Source organism: Malurus melanocephalus, unplaced genomic scaffold (genome assembly GCF_030028575.1).
Source record: "Malurus melanocephalus ecotype Western Australia unplaced genomic scaffold, MMel_1.1 scaffold_9, whole genome shotgun sequence".
Classification (NCBI taxonomy): domain Eukaryota; kingdom Metazoa; phylum Chordata; class Aves; order Passeriformes; family Maluridae; genus Malurus; species Malurus melanocephalus.
Window position 1 is genome coordinate 165,873 of NW_026623241.1, and position 18,527 is coordinate 184,399.

Here is an 18,527-nt window from a genome sequence, read left to right on the forward strand (position 1 = left end):
AAAAAAAAAAAAAAAAAAAAAAAAGAAAAGAGGATAAAATCAAAAATTAAAACAAACAAACAAAAAAAAAAGCCCTGAAAACTGAACAAACAAAAAACAGAGAGAAAAGGATATGAAGAACAAATCTGGGAGCAAATATACTGGAGTAAAAATATTTACATTACTTTTTGTCATTGTTAATTTTTTTTGTTCATGAAGTCAAACTGCAGTACAGRTAAACATATCTGCCTCAGGTTGCAGACTTCAGTCATAAAAGGTGGCATATATGCCTAGTGAAATCAGACCATCAGATAAGTTYTCTTCCCTGATTTGCGTAAAAACAATTTAAATGATCACTGTCTGCACAGACTTTAACAAGCTCATTCAAATGAAGAAGATTAATATGAATCTGCTCTAAAACCCCTGTGTATTGTGTTAACTGGTGAGACTTCATGCCAAACATAGTTCTTAAATAAAAGTAAACAACCCCAATAATTTTTAAAGAACAGCATTATAAAGGTGACAATGAAAAAGATGGAGTTGCCATACCCAAAATCTCTACTGTCACACAGACAGTGGAAATTATAGCAGCTAAATAAGAAAGCATAATCCTCTACTCAGTGGAAAATGTGTTGCCCACAGCAGGCAAAACAAGATGACTCATTGATACAGTTTGAAATTCTCAGCTTCCCCAGAGCTTTCATTTCAGAATGAAAGTTATTTATACAGTTATTTTTTCTAGTATTACATAGGGATAATGAGAATTCCTCTTAACTGTACCTTTCAAAAGACAGAGAAGTAATTTTCTCACAAACACACTGCAATAACTCTCTGGCCTAACATTTACTTTTTTCTTCATCAGCTGGCACCAAGGACTGTGATGTTTAAATAACTTTTTGTTTTACTGGGCAGAGCACCAAGGATTCAGCCCAGAAAGGGACTCTGCATCAAAAACCAAAACACCTATGTTCAAGCGCTTGGAGCTGAAATGGAAACCAGACTCAGTGGTGAATGCCCAGGCAAGGTGCCCCAGAGCAGCTTCCAAAGCAACCCCCATCCTCAGTGTATGAACCAGTAAGACATGCCACAAAGACAGATGCAACAGTCTTGTGCCTATCTGGCCCACCTCATTTGATGCTCATGGGCATCTTGCCACTCTGGAATTACAGCTCAGACTTTCCCTGGRAAAGTATTTTAAGTCCCTACTGTTGGATTTTTTTTTTTCTTTTCAAAACACATACAGTAGAGGCACCAATTGAGAGTACCTCCAACTATATTTCTGCTCAATTTCCTCTTTCTTCTTATGACGTGTTAGTCCACATGTTTCACCTCTAGAGAGTGCCATAATACTAAACAGGCTGGAGGAAAAACTGGACATTATTTCCTACAGCCTTAATCGCTTGTCTATGAAAACATTCTKTTGTTTGCTGGTCCTTTGCTTCTAATTACTTCCTGTACGGTGAGGCATAAGATGCCATCTTCACACTTGTAAATAGCCCATAACTTGATAAGAAAAAGGTTCTGAAAGATACGGAGAGATGTAAGTTTGGTTCTCCCAGATACTGAACGGAGCTCAGTTCAAGTGATAACGCATCGCACGCAGAGACCATTGCTGAGCAACTGCACGCAGAACAAATACTGCAGCAAATCTCTTTTSCAGAGGCATGGGGCCATCTCCTTTGTCATCACATTAAAAATACTGAGCATCAATGGCAGACTAGGAAACTCCATATCCAGTTGCCAAATTAAATAAAAGGTACTGAAAAAATTGTTCATTTTCAGCAGTGCTTGAATAAAGAGAAAAACATACTATGTTAAGTAATCTTGAGCCATGTCATGCAGACTCTGATTTGGAAAACTCTTTGAGCAGGAGAAGCTGACTTTGTCTGCACTAGAACTGACAATAACTCAGGATTTTAAAAAAAGGGGAAAATTAAGTAGAATCTGTGAAACTGTTAAAATTTCTATACTTTACATCCATAATGAATGATAAAGTCCCAAGCCCTCCCCTCTCTTGCTCAGATCTCTCTATCAGTCATAGCAAAAATATGCCATAACCCTGAAGTCTTTCTGGAAGACTTAAATATGTCAGGTTGGAAATTACAGCTATGTTTACTGTGCCTGTATCTATGTACAACATGCAGCCAAAAGGTTTCAAAAAGTGTTCATCATGCCATTACTGCTGAAGCATAATCAAATAAATTAACTCAAAGTGTGCTACTAAATTTTTCTACAAAGTTCAAGCCAGTGTTTTGTATAGGAATAAAACAGACATAAGAAATATTACTTTTTCTTTCATATGTAATAGTTTCCCACTGTTTAGCAATGTTATACATAGTGATGAATGCTAAAGACACAAGCATGACTCACCACATCTTTTTTCTTCCTTCACTAAATATAAGTTCGTGATCTGAATATTAGTTTTAGGGTGATTTTTTTTTTCTTAAAACAGAAGCCAAAAAAGACAGTGGTTCTTTTCTCCAGACACACATTCCTTTTTAACAACAAGATTTAGCAAAGATAAAAAGTCCTGGCTATTTAACAGAACATTAAAGCAGCCTTGCTGAGTTTGATTATGTACTTGGTAAACTGTGACTATCTTCAGTAATTTTAAATTCYAATTTAAAAAATCAGCAATAACATAAAAATCCTTTAATCTTGAAAATTTCTGTGGAAGGGAAGGTTTCATGGATTCTGTGTCAATTTTTCATGGAAAATTCTTACATTCATTCACAGGTTTAATAAGCATTCCYTTAAATTGCACTGTCACTTATCCACTAGATGCTTTTCTGACATTAGTTAAAAGGCTTTACCTCAAATGCTTGAAAGGTTAATCCTACATTGTAGTTTTCTGACACTGTTATTTTCCACACACATTCCTTCATTGGTCTGTAGTCATCAGGATAATTGGGAGACTGGATCTGGCCTTCATTTTTGTGGATTTCACCTCCACAAATAGCTGATAAAAGCATAACATTTGTACTGTCAATAATGACATTTTTTGTAATTTCCCCATGCCCAAATTGACATTATATGCTCCCAATTTAAAAATTAATAAGATTGTTCTGGAAAGTAGTTAAACATATCAAGAAAAAATTATTGAAAAGACAATTGATTTAAACCATTATATGTATTTCAGTTAGCAAAATATAATTTAACATTTCTAATAGTTCTAAACATGTCTACAGTATTGAGGAAGATTTTATAATCATGGGTAATCTGAATCCATACATTTTACAGAATATATTTTAAAGGTCCAAACAATTTTTTGTTCACTCTTGAAATATATTTAATAAACATCCCTTATTAATATTTACTAATCTTTAGAAAGAGACAAATGAAAGAAACATCTCATATTTATAATGATCTGTGCATTTTAACCTACAGTTTAGTACTTCAAGCTTGCACTCAGTTTGAAGAAACTGCTAATATAAATAAAACATATTTTCATAAAAAGTACAGGCTCTATTTTACACAGATGAATGTGGACTTGCTAATATACCCACTGTGTGTGAGTGCCTCCATTAACTATTCCCAGAGTATATAGAAAATACAACAGGTTTTTCTGCAGGATAAACAGAGAGTATACACAGAAATCTTTGCAAACACTAAGTGCAAGAACATGCATRTTTAGTTAATTAAAGACTGGCAAAAGTGTTTATGATTATTATCAGTGGTTTTCTTAAAAGAGAGCTCAGCTGAAATCCGATCACAGCAGGAGTTTCAAAATGCTGTGTCTAGTAAGTTAGCACCTACCGTCTCTTAGTGATAAAATACTAATTTCATGTGTTAGTTTTGGCAGGGAATGATTAATATCCAAAAGTGTCTGGTTAATATTTTTCTTCTATAATCAATTCATTTTTAATGCTGTAASAGGCTTACCTTCATAAACTGCAGCAAAACCCTTCCCAACCCAGTTGCTGCTGCTGCGGAACTCGATCCACATCCTGCTGTCGGAGGATGCGAGCACTTCTGGCAGTTTGTCACCACAAAACCTGCCTAAAAACATGCAACCAGTAACTGCATTTTCTGCCACCTCTCAAGCCAAATGCTGTAAACATTTATACAAGTGTTTAATATTATAAGCAGWAGAAGCAGAACCAACTCAGTGGAACTATTCATACGCTTATGGTTAAGCACATGTGTTTCTGCAGATCAGGACCTAATACACAAAGATTTTATTATAAAGCTTTCAGAACTTTTTATTGCAGTCAGGCTCACAAGTCTAAGTATAAAACCTTAGGGGAATTAATGAAAAAAAGATTGTTAGAGATTGTTTCTATACATACAAACACATGTATTGTGGAAGGGGAAAGTRAGTACTAATCTTAAGAAAGGAACATAATGTAGGTCACAGTAATACAGCTCATTGTGCCTAAGGACCAAAGAAATTTAAGAACTATCATCTAAATGACCTATTCTACCTCATTATCCTCTTAAATTCTGCCTAGGTAGGTAAAATTTCTGTTTTTCCGGGTGATAGGGAACAGAAGAAAAGGATAATTACTGGTCTTAATTGTTCTTTATTTTCTGTTCAAGGCCAAGAAAAGAGACATTCCTGTTGGATCTGTCCTCTGTATTGGGGCACTAGCGTTATGGGAGGTGAAATCCCCCCACCAACCTTMTGAATTAAAATAGGGTGATTGCAGCCTTTACATATCAGCTGCAACTCAAACTTAATTTATTACTGCTTTGAATGTCTCTGCAGGAGCAGAGATGTGACATACTAAGAACAAATAGAAGCAATTTACTCAGAATCCTAAAGATGCAGGCACAGAGCTCATAAGTACAACTCTACAGGAGGTGCATGTTCTCACCACATGACCTGTGGATTTCCTATCACATGCTCCACAGATTTGTATGTAAACTACTTCCCAGTTTTTCTGAACAAAAACCATGTTAGGGTCATATTTCAATATCCATAAGCAAAGCAAAACCGTGCACATGCTGTGGTTTGCATCTTTCCACACATGCAGCTGAATAATGTCTAGCTGCAGGGAAAGGAAGGCTTGAGGCTTGAAGTTGAGGCCATTTAGAGGTTGTTTTCCTATGCTCAACTTAAGATATGTTCTAGACAGCTAAAACCCAAGAAGTTTGTTGTGGGTTCAACAGCAAGTCCACTGAGATCCCATGAGCGTGGCAGAGTGGACAGTGCAGCATTTAACAGTTGCATACCAAGCAGAGAGGATTTTCTCCAGTAGCCATCTCTTACTTCAATATAGTCGTACCAACAGAGACTGCTTTTGTAAAGGTCCATGGTGGTAAAGTTTAAAACGATCTGCAATCAGATAAGAAGGCCTAAATAAATCAAGTGTGGTTAATATGCCAACAAAAATCACAAYGTTCTGCAGAACTGAAGCCAGAGTTGTCACCTGCAATGGGATTCCAACTATTTAGATATTTAATTAACCTCTCCTGTATTATTTCTCTATAGTAAGTAAAAGTTTCTTGGGAACATGAAAAGTTTATTTTATTTAAACTTATATATTTGAGCAGATTCAAGACAAACTACTCATGCTCACAGGGAGTTTTTCCCCAAGGAATAAAAATTTGAGAATGCCAATAAAGGTAAAATATTTTGCTAATATAATTTTAAGTATGCTACTTGATAATTCTACTGCCAATGCCTCTTCCATTACATTCTGACTAAAATCAGCTACAAGTAAAAAAAAAATTAAAAATCATTGTTTTATTGTGGTTTGTGCTTCCTTCTACTACTGTTTTGACAAGACACTTTACTTGCAGACGCATATATGTTGACAATGGTGGACAGTAATTCTGAAAGCAAGATCACTAATAAGAAATGGTAGAGTCCCTTAATAATTCCTTGTGAACCTATAATAAAGCTTTTTATACAGAAATCTGAGTGACGTATTTCTGGAACTTTTGAACTTGGACTCCAAGTTTTATTGAGAGCATCTAAGCAGGCATATTTTCAATATTTATGGTAAGTAATTGCCCTTATATTAAAATATATTATCCCTGTTTAAGAAATTCCAATCATTAACTGCCATAAACTTACACTTTTAACACAGGAATAGGATTTGTCCTGATCACACATTGTCACAATAGCTACAGTTTAAACCCTGACTGGCTGCAATAGTCTTAGCATCATGTACTGCAATTACAGGGATAAATTCAAATAAACAGATTAAAAGTTACTCATATTTTTTATTATAAAATCAGTTCCAATTAACATAATTTCATTATATTTAGATGTATTTGGAAAAAGAATTCATCTTCTTCAGAATCTGTTTCTCAGTATCCATAAATATTTCAAATTAACTGAAATTCTTCTCTATTCACATTTGAGCATAGAATTGGTATTATTTTAGCTTTGATCATAGGAACTCACAATTGAAACCTACCATTATAAAACAAGCATGAATTGCTGCACAGCAGCAAATATCTCACACTGCAAAAATACTTCCCCATGGCAGCCAATGAAGCAGCTGCGAGTGTCATTTGAAAGGGGAGGAATTTACCCTTGGTCCAGCTGCAAGAGATAAATTAYAACACCCTAACTGGAATAATGAACCCAGACAGTCAGACAGGATGGTTTAGTTCATCTGAAATTTCTAGGGTTTTTGCACTCTTTCATGGACATCTAACCCACGGACCTTTGGCCTTTACTATTCAGGCAGTCCTTCAGGAAGATGCACTGAAGAAATAAATGCACAAATATTACCAGAATTCCAAAGCCACCTACTTACCATGAGAAATATGATGTATCTAGAAGTACAAACTTTCTTGTATTTTACTCTGCTTCATTTTTTAATTATATTTCCAAGTACTATTTGAATCTACCTCACAGGGTGGCAGAGAGATTCTTCTCTCACTCACACAGCAATTCTCTGTCTTTGGCAGAATTTTCCTCTAACCTTCCCTCCAAATAAAGAGACCACACCAACTGCAGAACTTCTGTTCKCCTCAAATGATCCTCTTTGACATTCAGATTGCTTCTAAACTCCTTCCTTCTTTTTTTCTGAAAACATAAGTAGGTACCTCTGTACTTAGCCACGCTGCTTGAAAAGCCTGCTGCCCTTATCAGTCGTGTCCTTTTCCACCCATGCCGACTTCACCCCACCAGTGCACAGAGGGGTTCACAAGGGTTCACAAGAGCCCTTTTTCTTTGCTCAGATGAGATACAGACGCCTGCTTAAGCTAACCTAGCTGGCTCTGCTGGAAGCAAATCACAGAAATCACAACCTATTCCTCCTTCAATGATTCAGCTCTTTAGAGCCTGGACGTCTCTCACCAGTCTAGCCACAAGTCTTCCCATTTCCAYGACAGAGCTGAAACATCAGATTTCTCTGTTCTGTGTTTGGAAATTCACCTTTTTCCAAACCTCAGTTGCCAGGACAGAGTTGGGGAATGGATGGTTTCACTTGGGTGTGATCATGTCAATAGCTCTGAAGTGCTGCTATCTAAATGGAAACTGTTAAAATTTAATGAGCCTCCTCAATGGCCCCTGCTTTTGAAACCGCATGAAATAACCTTCACAGCCTTTTCTCACTCCRACATGCCAAGGTATTTGATGATACAGCAATTTCTTAACTCAGAGCAGAATTTGTTAGCTGTACATGGGCAGAACCCCCAATCTGTCTCAGCATGATTTCTGGTGATGAACCAAACAAGTTTAAATATATTTAAGATTACGATTTGCTATTCTGCAAAGTATTTAATAGAGCTACAGACAAGGCAGYGCTTGTTCAAGGGGACAGGATGGCTGAGAGGCTTCCCAGGAAAAACAATCAATGGRTATTTGTCAGCACAATTAAAGAATTATTGATTACACGGCAGATTCAATTGTGCTACTGCAGCTTCCGTGAGAACATATCATCCCTCCTACCGTCTGAGATAAGAAGGGACAAAAAATACAACAAATACCAGTAATACAAGCCCAGATTTCTGCAGGTGGCATTTTTACCCATATCAATCAAGGATTTTTCTGTCCTGTTTCATCTTTCGAGTAAAACATTAAGGCAAATTGAAAAGTAGCATAACCTATTCAAGAGAGATTCAAATAAAACACTGGCACAGTTGCAACTCTCCTTATGTCAACAAAATTTCTACACACCAAAAGGCAGGATTTGCCCTGGCTGAGGGCATCTATCATTAATAACACCAACCACCCTCTGAGAATTTTCTGTGTATAGATATACTGAGTACATCTGTTTCCCATGTAGTCTTCAGTCTCAAAAGTAAAAGATGAATGGACTGCCTTATTTTGCAAAGAGGAATGCACACATTTTAGGTTGGCCTGGCAATTTATGATGCCTTGTGAATAAAAGGAATTCTGCAGCTAGTGCATGCCACTGCCATCCCAGCCTTCATTAACTTTCTGGGTATCAAATATCAGAAGAGTCCTTATTTGCAGAAAGAAGCATGGATAGAAGGTCTCCAAACTATGCTCAGACAGCAGAATGCTAAATCTCAATAAATAAATAGAAAAGAGCTAGGCAATGCCTTTGCAGTTTATTTTTAGGTGACAAAAGAGCTCAGTGACCTTTCAGAACATGAYATGATGCACTTATACATACTCTAACCTCCACACAATATTCCTGAGATTTATCAGGGTCAAAGCACCAAAGGAATAAAAATTTGAGTATATTTTCATTTTCCCTTCACTATATGAAAGTGTTATCGCCATTTACTGACAAAAGTTGGGATCAACTATAACGCATGTCCAAAGTATGATATATGCATCAGCTAAGATTGAGACCTCATGGCTGTAAATTGGATTCTTTACCTTAAGACAGCCAGTATCCTGTGAGAATAGCATGGACAAAACAGACTTTTTGACAGTAACACAAATATAATTTACTTTCTTCTTGTTGAACTACATGGAGACTAGAGAACCTRAGGTAATAACAGTGCCCTACTGACATGACTTGTCATGAAAAATTTCAAGTAGAAAATTCTGCTTAGTCTTTTCCCCATTTGGGGCAGCAGGGAAATTGGGAAAGGAGCCAGTCCTCTCACATTGCTGACTTCAACAGGGGGGATTTCCCCCATTAGGCTTTTGTTCAGTATAATACAGCTTCAGTGGCAGTTCCAAACTCAAGACTTTTTTTTATTATTATATTACAAATGTATTACAATTATATTGGTGTCCATAGATAGGCTTACACAAAGTTGGAGTATGCTATAAATTCTTAAACATGAACATTAACTCATACATTAGTATTTTTTTCAAAWGCAAACAATTATAGATGAACACTTTTTTTTTTCTTTTAAATGGAGGGGTAGAAAAAAAAAAACTAAGCCATTTTTGTTGTTATCACAATAATGTCTAAAACACAGCACAAATAGTGGGGGCATGAATTTACTATCTAGACTAATTTTCATCCTTTGCACAATCCTTCTTTTATTCATCTCTTTTCATTTTTTTCCCTTGACAACCTGCTGAGCCACCCTTTTCCTCCCAGCAGAGAGTGTTTAGTTTTCCTCCTGTARCTGGCTCTTGCCCAGAGGAGGGCAAACATTCTCCAAATGACTTTGCTTTCACCCCCCACAGTAGCAAATGCTCTCACAGCTCCTTAGGATCTAGTAGAACATCAAGAGTGTATATACTTGGTGTCTGCCAGGACCCTGACCTGAAAGAAACATGGAACCAAGAAATACAATCAGGAGAAAATAATGTCCAATACATATAAAGTGGGAGACCACTGAGAAAAATGACTGAAATATTCGGAGCAGATGGTGGGTCTTCCTCTTTGGACTTGCCAGTATTGAGTCTCATGTTTGGTTCTATATTTCAGTCCTTAGAGTCTATATTTTAGTCTTTAGTATTTGATTGTTCAATATCAGCCACTGCTTCATATAAGGAAACTTAGATCCTTTTTCCTTCATATTTTGTCTCAGCTGAAGCTTTTGATCACTCCCTCTATCCTTATTTATGTTGAAGCAGCCTGATATTTGAGCCAATAATTTAAAATAAGATATTGCTGGCACATTTTAGAAGTGCACACAAGAAGGACAGGTTTTGCTTTCATAGGACGTCATACTTCTCTCTCCAAACTGCTCTGAAGYCCATTTTTTCCTCACTCTTTTTCCCATAAAACTGATCCCCCCAAAATAAAAYTATATGCACTAGAACCAGTAGCAGAGAACACCTAGAATGTCACTTTCTTTACTCATGTTATTACAGTTTCACTTTAGAAACATCTTATTTAACACACRAAGAACTTCCTTAGTTACAGCCCAGCTATCAGCCCCATACAGCTCAGTCTGCTTGCCCAAGCCCATGCTGGAAAATGGATCACCCAGAAGCCTCAAGGACCTGTTCCACTTCCATACTGAATCCTAAATTGAACTGGGAGCCAGTTTTAAAGGGAGTTCATGGCACAGACATATAGCAGGCTGAATTCACACCTTCATTTCACAAGGACACACATTGAATAGATAATGGTCCTAACGCCACAGATGAAAGTCAAGTCAATAGTGCAGAGTCCATGGTCCATTTTTTATGACATACCATTATTTTCAGTAAATATGAATCCTTTAAACTTAAAACAAAAACCTAAATAACCACAAAATTGTACTCTGAAASTAGAAATTGTGTCTTGCTAAAGGAACTTTAAAATACCTTCTCTCCCGGGGTCACTGAGATTCTCCATATGCAGTGTGTGTAGGAAGGATAACCATTTGGAAATCCAGGAGAGGAAAAGTTGCCTGTAGATTCCTGCAGCGTTTCTCCACAGGCTGAAAGAAACAAATTACAGTAAAAAACATAAAATTTAATGTGCCTAACAGAGAAAAATGCATCTTTCCAATATCTACTTGGAATACATTTAACTCACTGCAGATGCAGAATGGAAAACAAACTAGTTAGTTTACAATTTATTCAAAGCCATGATTTTAAGCTAGTCTGACATTCATTCAATTTTATGCAGGATGCTTTAATTCCATGAACTATTTCACTTGTGTGTTGTCTGCTGACATAACCAAAATTATGGCTGTCTTAAAAATATCATTGCTGTCAATCAACTGCAACATTATACATAGAACTCTTTTGATAATAAAAAAAAATGTTAAGACGTCCTTTAAGAGCTAAAACAAATGCTAGCACAACATGACTTGCACGACACTGAAATTTTGTTAGTGGTTTCATTTCATTTAGTACTTTACCCACATGAGAGACAGATCTGATCWAAACTCACTCATTTATGTTGGTATAGAAAACAAAGTCTCCTGCAAGAGTGATTTGCAGAAATATGAGTAATAAAAGCAAAGCTAATGTAAAGTCCTAAAATACCAAAGGCTTTTATATTAGTTATTACTGAAGCTTTTAGCACCCATCTCTCATCTGTCAATCATGCTGCTAGATGTTGGTGGACTGGCTAAYAAATCATCTTCATGCTAAAATATAACACTGGAAGCTCCTGCTACTCTCCGCTCTCTGATTTTGGAAGAGTGTTACACCTTGGTCAGTCAGCTTTTGTGACCTTAATCAAATTGTTTCACCCACTGATTCTGCAGGTATGATACAAGATATGAATTTGAGATTATCCCATGACCCACAGTGTAATCAGATCTGCAGCGCTTTCAAATTACAGGGCTACCTTTGCCAGCAGGTGACCAACTGTGTCATCAAAATATCAATGAATTATAAATGATCTGGAAAATCTTTAAACAACAGAGGACAAAGGAAAATATTATTTATGACAGGCAACACAGCTGTAAAGGCTGTCTTGTTAAAATGCATCTAAGATGTGATCTGACAACCACACTGTAATATCAGGTGTAAATTACATTCAAGGCATTAAATATGCTCTCTGACACRCAAATGGTTATTGTGATGAGGAGAGAAAGGAAAGATTGGCATGGCCCTCAAGAAAAGTAATGGCTACAGCCACCACTACTGCATCCTTTAGGAATAAAACAGGAAAAAAAATTATTTTCCTCCCTTCATTTTAAAAATGTGGTTTTATCTTCAAAACATTGCAGCCRCAGCAAATGACATTCCCGCACAAAACCTTTTCAGTGAAAAGGCTGTATCTGTCACTAATGACAATTTATGTCTAACACAATGATGAATGCAAACTTGAATAAGTTGCAGAGTCCTGCACTGGGTTTCCCCAGGGCTGGTGAGCTGTGCCATAGTTTATGGGGGATAAGTAAAGCACTTCAAAAAAGYCAACAGTGGAATCATTGTCTCAACRGAGTAGAGTTAGAGCTCAYTGTCTCATTAAGGAGTAGAGTTAGACCTCTGCACTCAGCAGASCCCAAAGTTGAGACATCCATGAGAATCCAAGTACTCCTCCCTCCCCTTTTAGAGCCCTCGCTTATTCTTCCACCCATGTATGACTTCAGTAAGACTATGCTGGAACATTCCATGGTCCACATACAGAAGATGTATGTAGACTCAAAGCAATGGCTTTTAAGTTGCAAAAGGAGCCATGGAGAATTCCACACCACCCCCACCCCCCCCAAGACTTATAGAACAGAACTACTTCATATACAAATTTACCTTATATCCATATTAAATTCCTGGGAGCTCTCTATCAAATCAAAATTATTTTTAGAAATATCTCCAAATTTAACAGAAACCTAAGAAAACTTGTAACTAGCTAACTTCTACTAAGAATTAGCACAATCAGAATTCATAAAATGCACTTGGACTTGATGTGTTTTGCCATATTTATCTTTTMATTTTAAATTCTTGATTACTCAAGGGAACTATAATAAGAAGTTTATACCCATCAATAGTTTAATTAATTTTCTATGAGATCTGAATTGCAGGCTGACTTCCGAAGCTGCTGTACACAGGGTGATATTTGGGAATTTCTTGTTGAAAATCACATTTCTCTGCAATGGGAAACATCTAAAATTCTATCACTAGAGAGTGTAAATGTTTTCTTTGTATTTGGACTGTAGCAACTGCAGTATTCATGACTAGGCTTATAAAACAGAATACTATAAAATTCTTTACTGTATAAGGGTCCACAAGTAATGAAATCCACTTTGGGAGAGAAAGGTGGAAGGAAAATGAGTGGTAAGAGTCACTTCTTTAAATTTCTTTTCATATTTATTTTACTATATTTCATGTCAGAAGATATCAATCACAACTTCCATTTAATACAGCTCTACTTTACACAGTATTTTTACATTTTTATTCCTTGGTTAATCATTAACATTTGCCAGGGTTTTCCCTGACGCTGTTTCCCCCCTTTCAAATGTCATTCCTTATATCAATTTTACTAGGTTAGACCACTTGCAGAAATGCCCCTTCAGCTTTCCCCACACACACACTCTAACCATAAAAGCCACTCCTCTGTTTTACAGCTCGAGAAGGTCAGACATCTAATAAGACTTTCCGTGGTTAGGAAAGGGAAACTATTTTTGCTTCTCCTGGCAAAGATTAGCAGTGGGTGTAGGCAGCAGGTAGRTTATGCTTACACAAAGCAATGCCCCCCAGCGCTCTCTGCAGCAGTGTTTAATTACACAGCCTGTGTATAACACCTCTCTGGGCTGGCATGCACACATGGTCAAGTTCCATCAAGGATTACAGTGAAATCTGCAAATGATGAAGCCCAGATCCTCCAGGACACTTAGAGAACCAAGTCTCATTCCTTTGTGTATAGCACTAGCAAATTCATAGTATCATTTACGGCTAATTTGAGTTTTCGCTCTTTTCTTTACAGTTTTTAACACTTAGACACAAGTCTGTACATCTATACATATATGGCATAAAAAGCTGCCACAGAGCCCTAAAATATCTTCTGCTGATCGTGTATTTGTTAAATCAAAAATTTTAAATCGGCTTACTGCAACCCAGTCTTACTATTGACTTGGTTCCCTTTTATTGYTATAAGAAAACTGCCTGAATGTAAAAATACTAATCTTCCCTATGCAGTGAACAGTGGCTGACTTTTGAAGGTGACCATTCTTTTCAAATCTAATAGAGGTAGCAGCAAGTTAAGCCTGAGGAGCAGTAGGAACAGCACTAAAAAGAGACAGACTTCAGCCTTCATCTGCTCTTCTCTACACACTGTCACAAACCCAGGCAATTTGACAATTTCCTGAACTTCATCCATCCACCTTCTCTTCCTCTGAACAGATTTCTCTCACCAGTTTGAGACTCCTTTCCTATCCCATTATTCAGTCCCACTCTATGCACTTATTTTTTGTGCTCTCTTTTGGCATACACATATCTTTCTCCACCATTTTCCTTTCTTATTTTCCCACTCCTATAAAACTACATATGAACATTAAATCAGCTATAATGTCTACATAAAACTATAAAGACCTGCATTAAAATTTTAGCAGCTACACCAGAAGAAAACACATTCTATCACTCTATTAGACTGTCTGAAACCCTCTATAATACATCCAGCCTTGAAGTTCAAGCTTTATTCTCAAATACCAAGACACTCAAAATTCAAAATCAAATTGGCAGAGGAAGGACTGCAGCTTAGTTGCCTTCTTTCCCCTCATTATTCCATCCTGTAACAATATAATTTGGTTTTAAAATGTAACTGATTCCTATCAGCAATTACATTTTCTTTTACAAAAATCATACGGAGAAGTTAAAAATGAAACAAAATTGATACATTTTAGAGACCTGGCACTTACCCTGCTGCTGAAAGGCAGGTTATCAAATCTCACTCCTTGGCTTCACTAATCTGAAAACTGTTTCTTGGTCATTAAGTCCCTTCCTGAATAATGACCCTAAATATCCTGACTAGCTAAAAYACCCTGTAAGGCTCAGCTGCTTCCCTGCTGTGAGGATCACCTTATTCTCCAGCAATCCTGAGCTCAACTTCATGTCCATGGGCCCCAGAAAATGACTTGGACCAGCAACTGTCTGCAGAAATAATTAGGACTCCAAACAAAACATGCATAACACCATAAAATCGTTTAGCATTGAAGTGCACATTCTGGAAAATACCGATTAAGTATGTTTTCTGTATTTTCATTGTWTTACATTTAAGGCAGCACAAATGAACACATGAAACAATGCAGATATTATTAAGGATTGAAATATTTAATGCTGTTTTTCATAAGCAGCCATCATGATTAATATCTTTGGTCTGAAATAGGAAAAAATGTATCTCCAAAATAAAGAGTGTCAGGGATTTTATTGCTGTATACTACAAAGATCATAKTCTTCACATAAAATCAAAAGTTTTATGTCTGTTTGAATTTCCAGTTTCAGCATTTGCTGGAAAAATTATTAGAAAAAAAGTACTGCACAATTTTCAGAGATTTGCTTTCTTTATTGGATGCTTCAGTTTGGGTTGAGTTATTCCGCTATGCAGCTTCTATTAAAATATTAACGGGAAAAAAATAGCATTTTAAATAGAATGCTACTTAACGTTTGTAGAAAAACCTTCTGCCTTTTTTTGTCTCTTAAAACTCACTTTCTTTTAAGGCATTGCTCATCTAAGTAAGGCTGGAAAGCTGTCTTTTTATGCCAAAGTTTGCCAAAGCTAAGTGCCAGAAAAGAGGCATGATCTTTCAACCACTGCTTGTTTCTATTATCCCTCCAACCAGTGTTCACCAGTGCTGCAAAAAATACCTTACTTCTCAAGTGAAGTCTGCTGCTGAACAACCACAGTGTGATAATGTGGTGAAACTAATTTTTAACCAGACTTTCACAATGTTGAAATACATGTTTTCACGACACATATGAAACAAATGTTTTCTCTGAACAACTYAATGTTAGCTCAAAAAGTAAATTGCATCTTTTAAAGTTGACTGAACGTGCATATTAGAGTATTATATTGACACTGAATGCCTAGTTTATAATTATTTTCCTTTTTTTCTKTCTGAAGTAAATATAATCGTAAGACACTACCTACTCTCACAGTGGTTTTCCTTTTATAGACTACCTTTTTCCTCCAAAATTTGTCTTTTTAAAAAATATATATGTATTTTTTTGTGTTCCTGAAATTGTTGCTCTCTGTATATTTTCATTAGAAACAACATTGCAAAGAGTGTCATTATTAAAGTACTTTCTRTACCAAAAGGAAAGAGCAAAAGGTTCCCAAAGGAGGAGTTGTTAAAGTAAAGGTGCTGAAGTGGTTTCTCCTGTGGCAGGCCCAGAAGCTCTGTGCACGTTCTCTGTACGTACAAGACTGTGATTCAGTAAACTTACAGCAAAAGGAAAAGTACATTTCAGCTGTACAGTGTACATCAAATGCACATCAGAATCCCCACATCTTCAGTACATCCCATTTCTGCTGGTAAACTTTTGAAGCAGCTCCATTATTTTAATCCTGATCTCTTTCTTTAGTCCTTCAGTATTGATCAGCTGGTTTAAAGTAGCAATATATCCAAGTTAAAGCAGTTACTGAGAYTTCATTAACTCCCCTGAGGAGCAGTAAGGCTGTAAGCTCATGTGGCACAGAGCTAGGATGTCTAACCTCCCACAAGGACCTTGCTGTGAATTCTGATTGAGATATGGCACTTTTGAACTTCTTTGGTTGACACCAAAGGTTAACAGCATTACCAGCCTTAACTAGAGCAAGGAAATAGAAACCTTTTCCTTTGAGACTTCCACCATTCTGGCAGCACTTAGTGAAGAAATAGCACCAGAAAACAACATGAACCACAATGTTGACTCTGGGTTACTCCAGGCTTGATTGACATTGATRTCTCCGACACAGACTGCAACTTTACCACACTATTTTGAGATTAAAAAATAATATGCATTCARATGATAGAATACTAGAATTAGGCAGGAGATATTAAATAGTAAATGCATCTGCTAAAACTGTAGAAATTTTGTYATAGGATCCAACTGTTTCATCCATGAACGAGTTTACAATTTAGTTGCCCTGAGATTTGTCAAATTTCAAAACATATAATGGGTTCAGAGMTGAGTGAAATAATTCATTTTGCTCCTTCTGCGCTGAGAATTCAAAGAAAGAACTGCAGCCAGTACGCAAACCAGAAGTGATATTAAGCATTTTTTTTTCTAGTTGTTGTGCAGTCAAGGAAAGCAGATTGAAATGTCATGCTKTTTCATACAGTGTATCTGACCTCAGGTGCTTTGCATTCCAGTGACCTTGTAAGATTTTTTTATTATTCAATTCTTGAGCACCCTACATCAGTTGCCAACACAGAAACAGACTACTGGGCAGCTGACTCAAAAAGTTTTATCATTYCACTTGAACAACAAGTCAAACAATTGCTAGTATGTGGTTTTGGTTTGTTTGTGGTGCAATACCTGGACATCTATACAGCTTTCTTGCCTGTGCAATATCTCCTTTACTTAGACGGGTACGCTGGCCAATGGCAGGTCGTATACCATTGTCATCACGGGAAGGGAGAATGGTATCCAGAAACATGCCCCTAAAAAAAAATAAAAATAAAAATAGACCCCAAAAAACCCTATCAGGTTTCTGTCATAAAAACTGTCCGAGTTTCATAAATCGATGCCTGCTTTGTAAATCTGATTTTCACATTTGGTATAAATAAGAGGGTAAAATACAGAACTTTCAATACAGACAACATGCCATAAAATTCCTCAGGTTGGAAATTTTTACGTAAAGTTACCAAAAAGGATCTTCTCTTAGTACATCAATTAACATATCAGCTTTTATATTTCTGCTAGGTAAGAGGAAGAAAATCTCTTACTACTATTAAGACTACACAGGGAAAAGACACTGCCATTAAGCTACTGCTATATTGAAAAAAAAGAGTAAAATTTCATAAAAAGAAATAAATTAATCTCTATCACAAAATTCTTTATCACAAAGTTTCTATTTCTAACAAAGTTTTTACAAGAAGTCCTAAAGTCTGACTTTCACCTGTAAGAACAGGTAAAGTCAGACACATTTGCCAATCATGATTCTGTCAAGTGTTTTAAGACATCTAACTCTACTGCTGCTTTTAAAACAGAAATGCTCACTTGCTTCACAATAAAATATATCAGCTTATCATATGTGATTTTAATGRCATTAACCTTAAATGGCAAGACATCATACAGAAGTGCACTTGTTTCAAATGTGTAGTTTATTCAAAATTTCCCAGGTTTTAAACATAATCTAAAACATTTTGGTATGCTCAAATAAATTTTAAATGACTGAGGTACAACGCTACATTCTATTATCATGGTACAGAATTAAAAAACCCTTAAATCCCATAAAATGGAAGTTAACAGAAGAATATGTTCCTATAGTCTCCYTTTCTTCAGTTTTTCTCCTAGTCTTTAGTATACTTGTAGGGCTTTTATTGTAAGATGAAACCAGTACTTTCAGACATAACATAGGTCCGAAAATGAAGGAACAGTAAGGATCTTTGTAGTTAGGAATACTATTTATAAACACAGGTTAATTTTTAAATTATAATAAATGAACCATTTTGAGCATTGCAGATACATGTTGATCTCTTTATCCAGTTMGATTTTTTGCAGCATCACTAGGTGATGGTGAAATAAACTACATATGGCATTCATCAGTTTCTAGAGCTAAGGCACATTATTCTTTAGAAACTGGTTGCATCTATAAATTATAATTCTATTTTCCACTGAATTTCAGCACAGCCTGAAACTGATGCTTTTCATACTTTGAAAAAATGCAAAAACAATCCTCTCT

General features: G+C 36.3%; 1 protein-coding gene across 2 annotated transcripts in view; it reads right to left on the reverse strand.

Moving 5' to 3' along the window:
• The window catches only part of TLL1 (tolloid like 1), a 126,458-nt gene that overhangs the window by 31,998 nt on the left and 75,933 nt on the right, over positions 1-18,527 (reverse strand). For both annotated transcript variants that reach the window (XM_057375386.1, XM_057375395.1), the window contains 5 exons: positions 17,159-17,283; positions 10,571-10,686; positions 5,155-5,257; positions 3,862-3,978; positions 2,793-2,938 (listed from right to left, as the gene is read on the reverse strand). In XM_057375386.1, the coding sequence (XP_057231369.1) occupies positions 2,793-2,938; positions 3,862-3,978; positions 5,155-5,257; positions 10,571-10,686; positions 17,159-17,283 (607 nt within the window). The remainder of the gene's footprint in view (positions 1-2,792; positions 2,939-3,861; positions 3,979-5,154; positions 5,258-10,570; positions 10,687-17,158; positions 17,284-18,527) is intronic.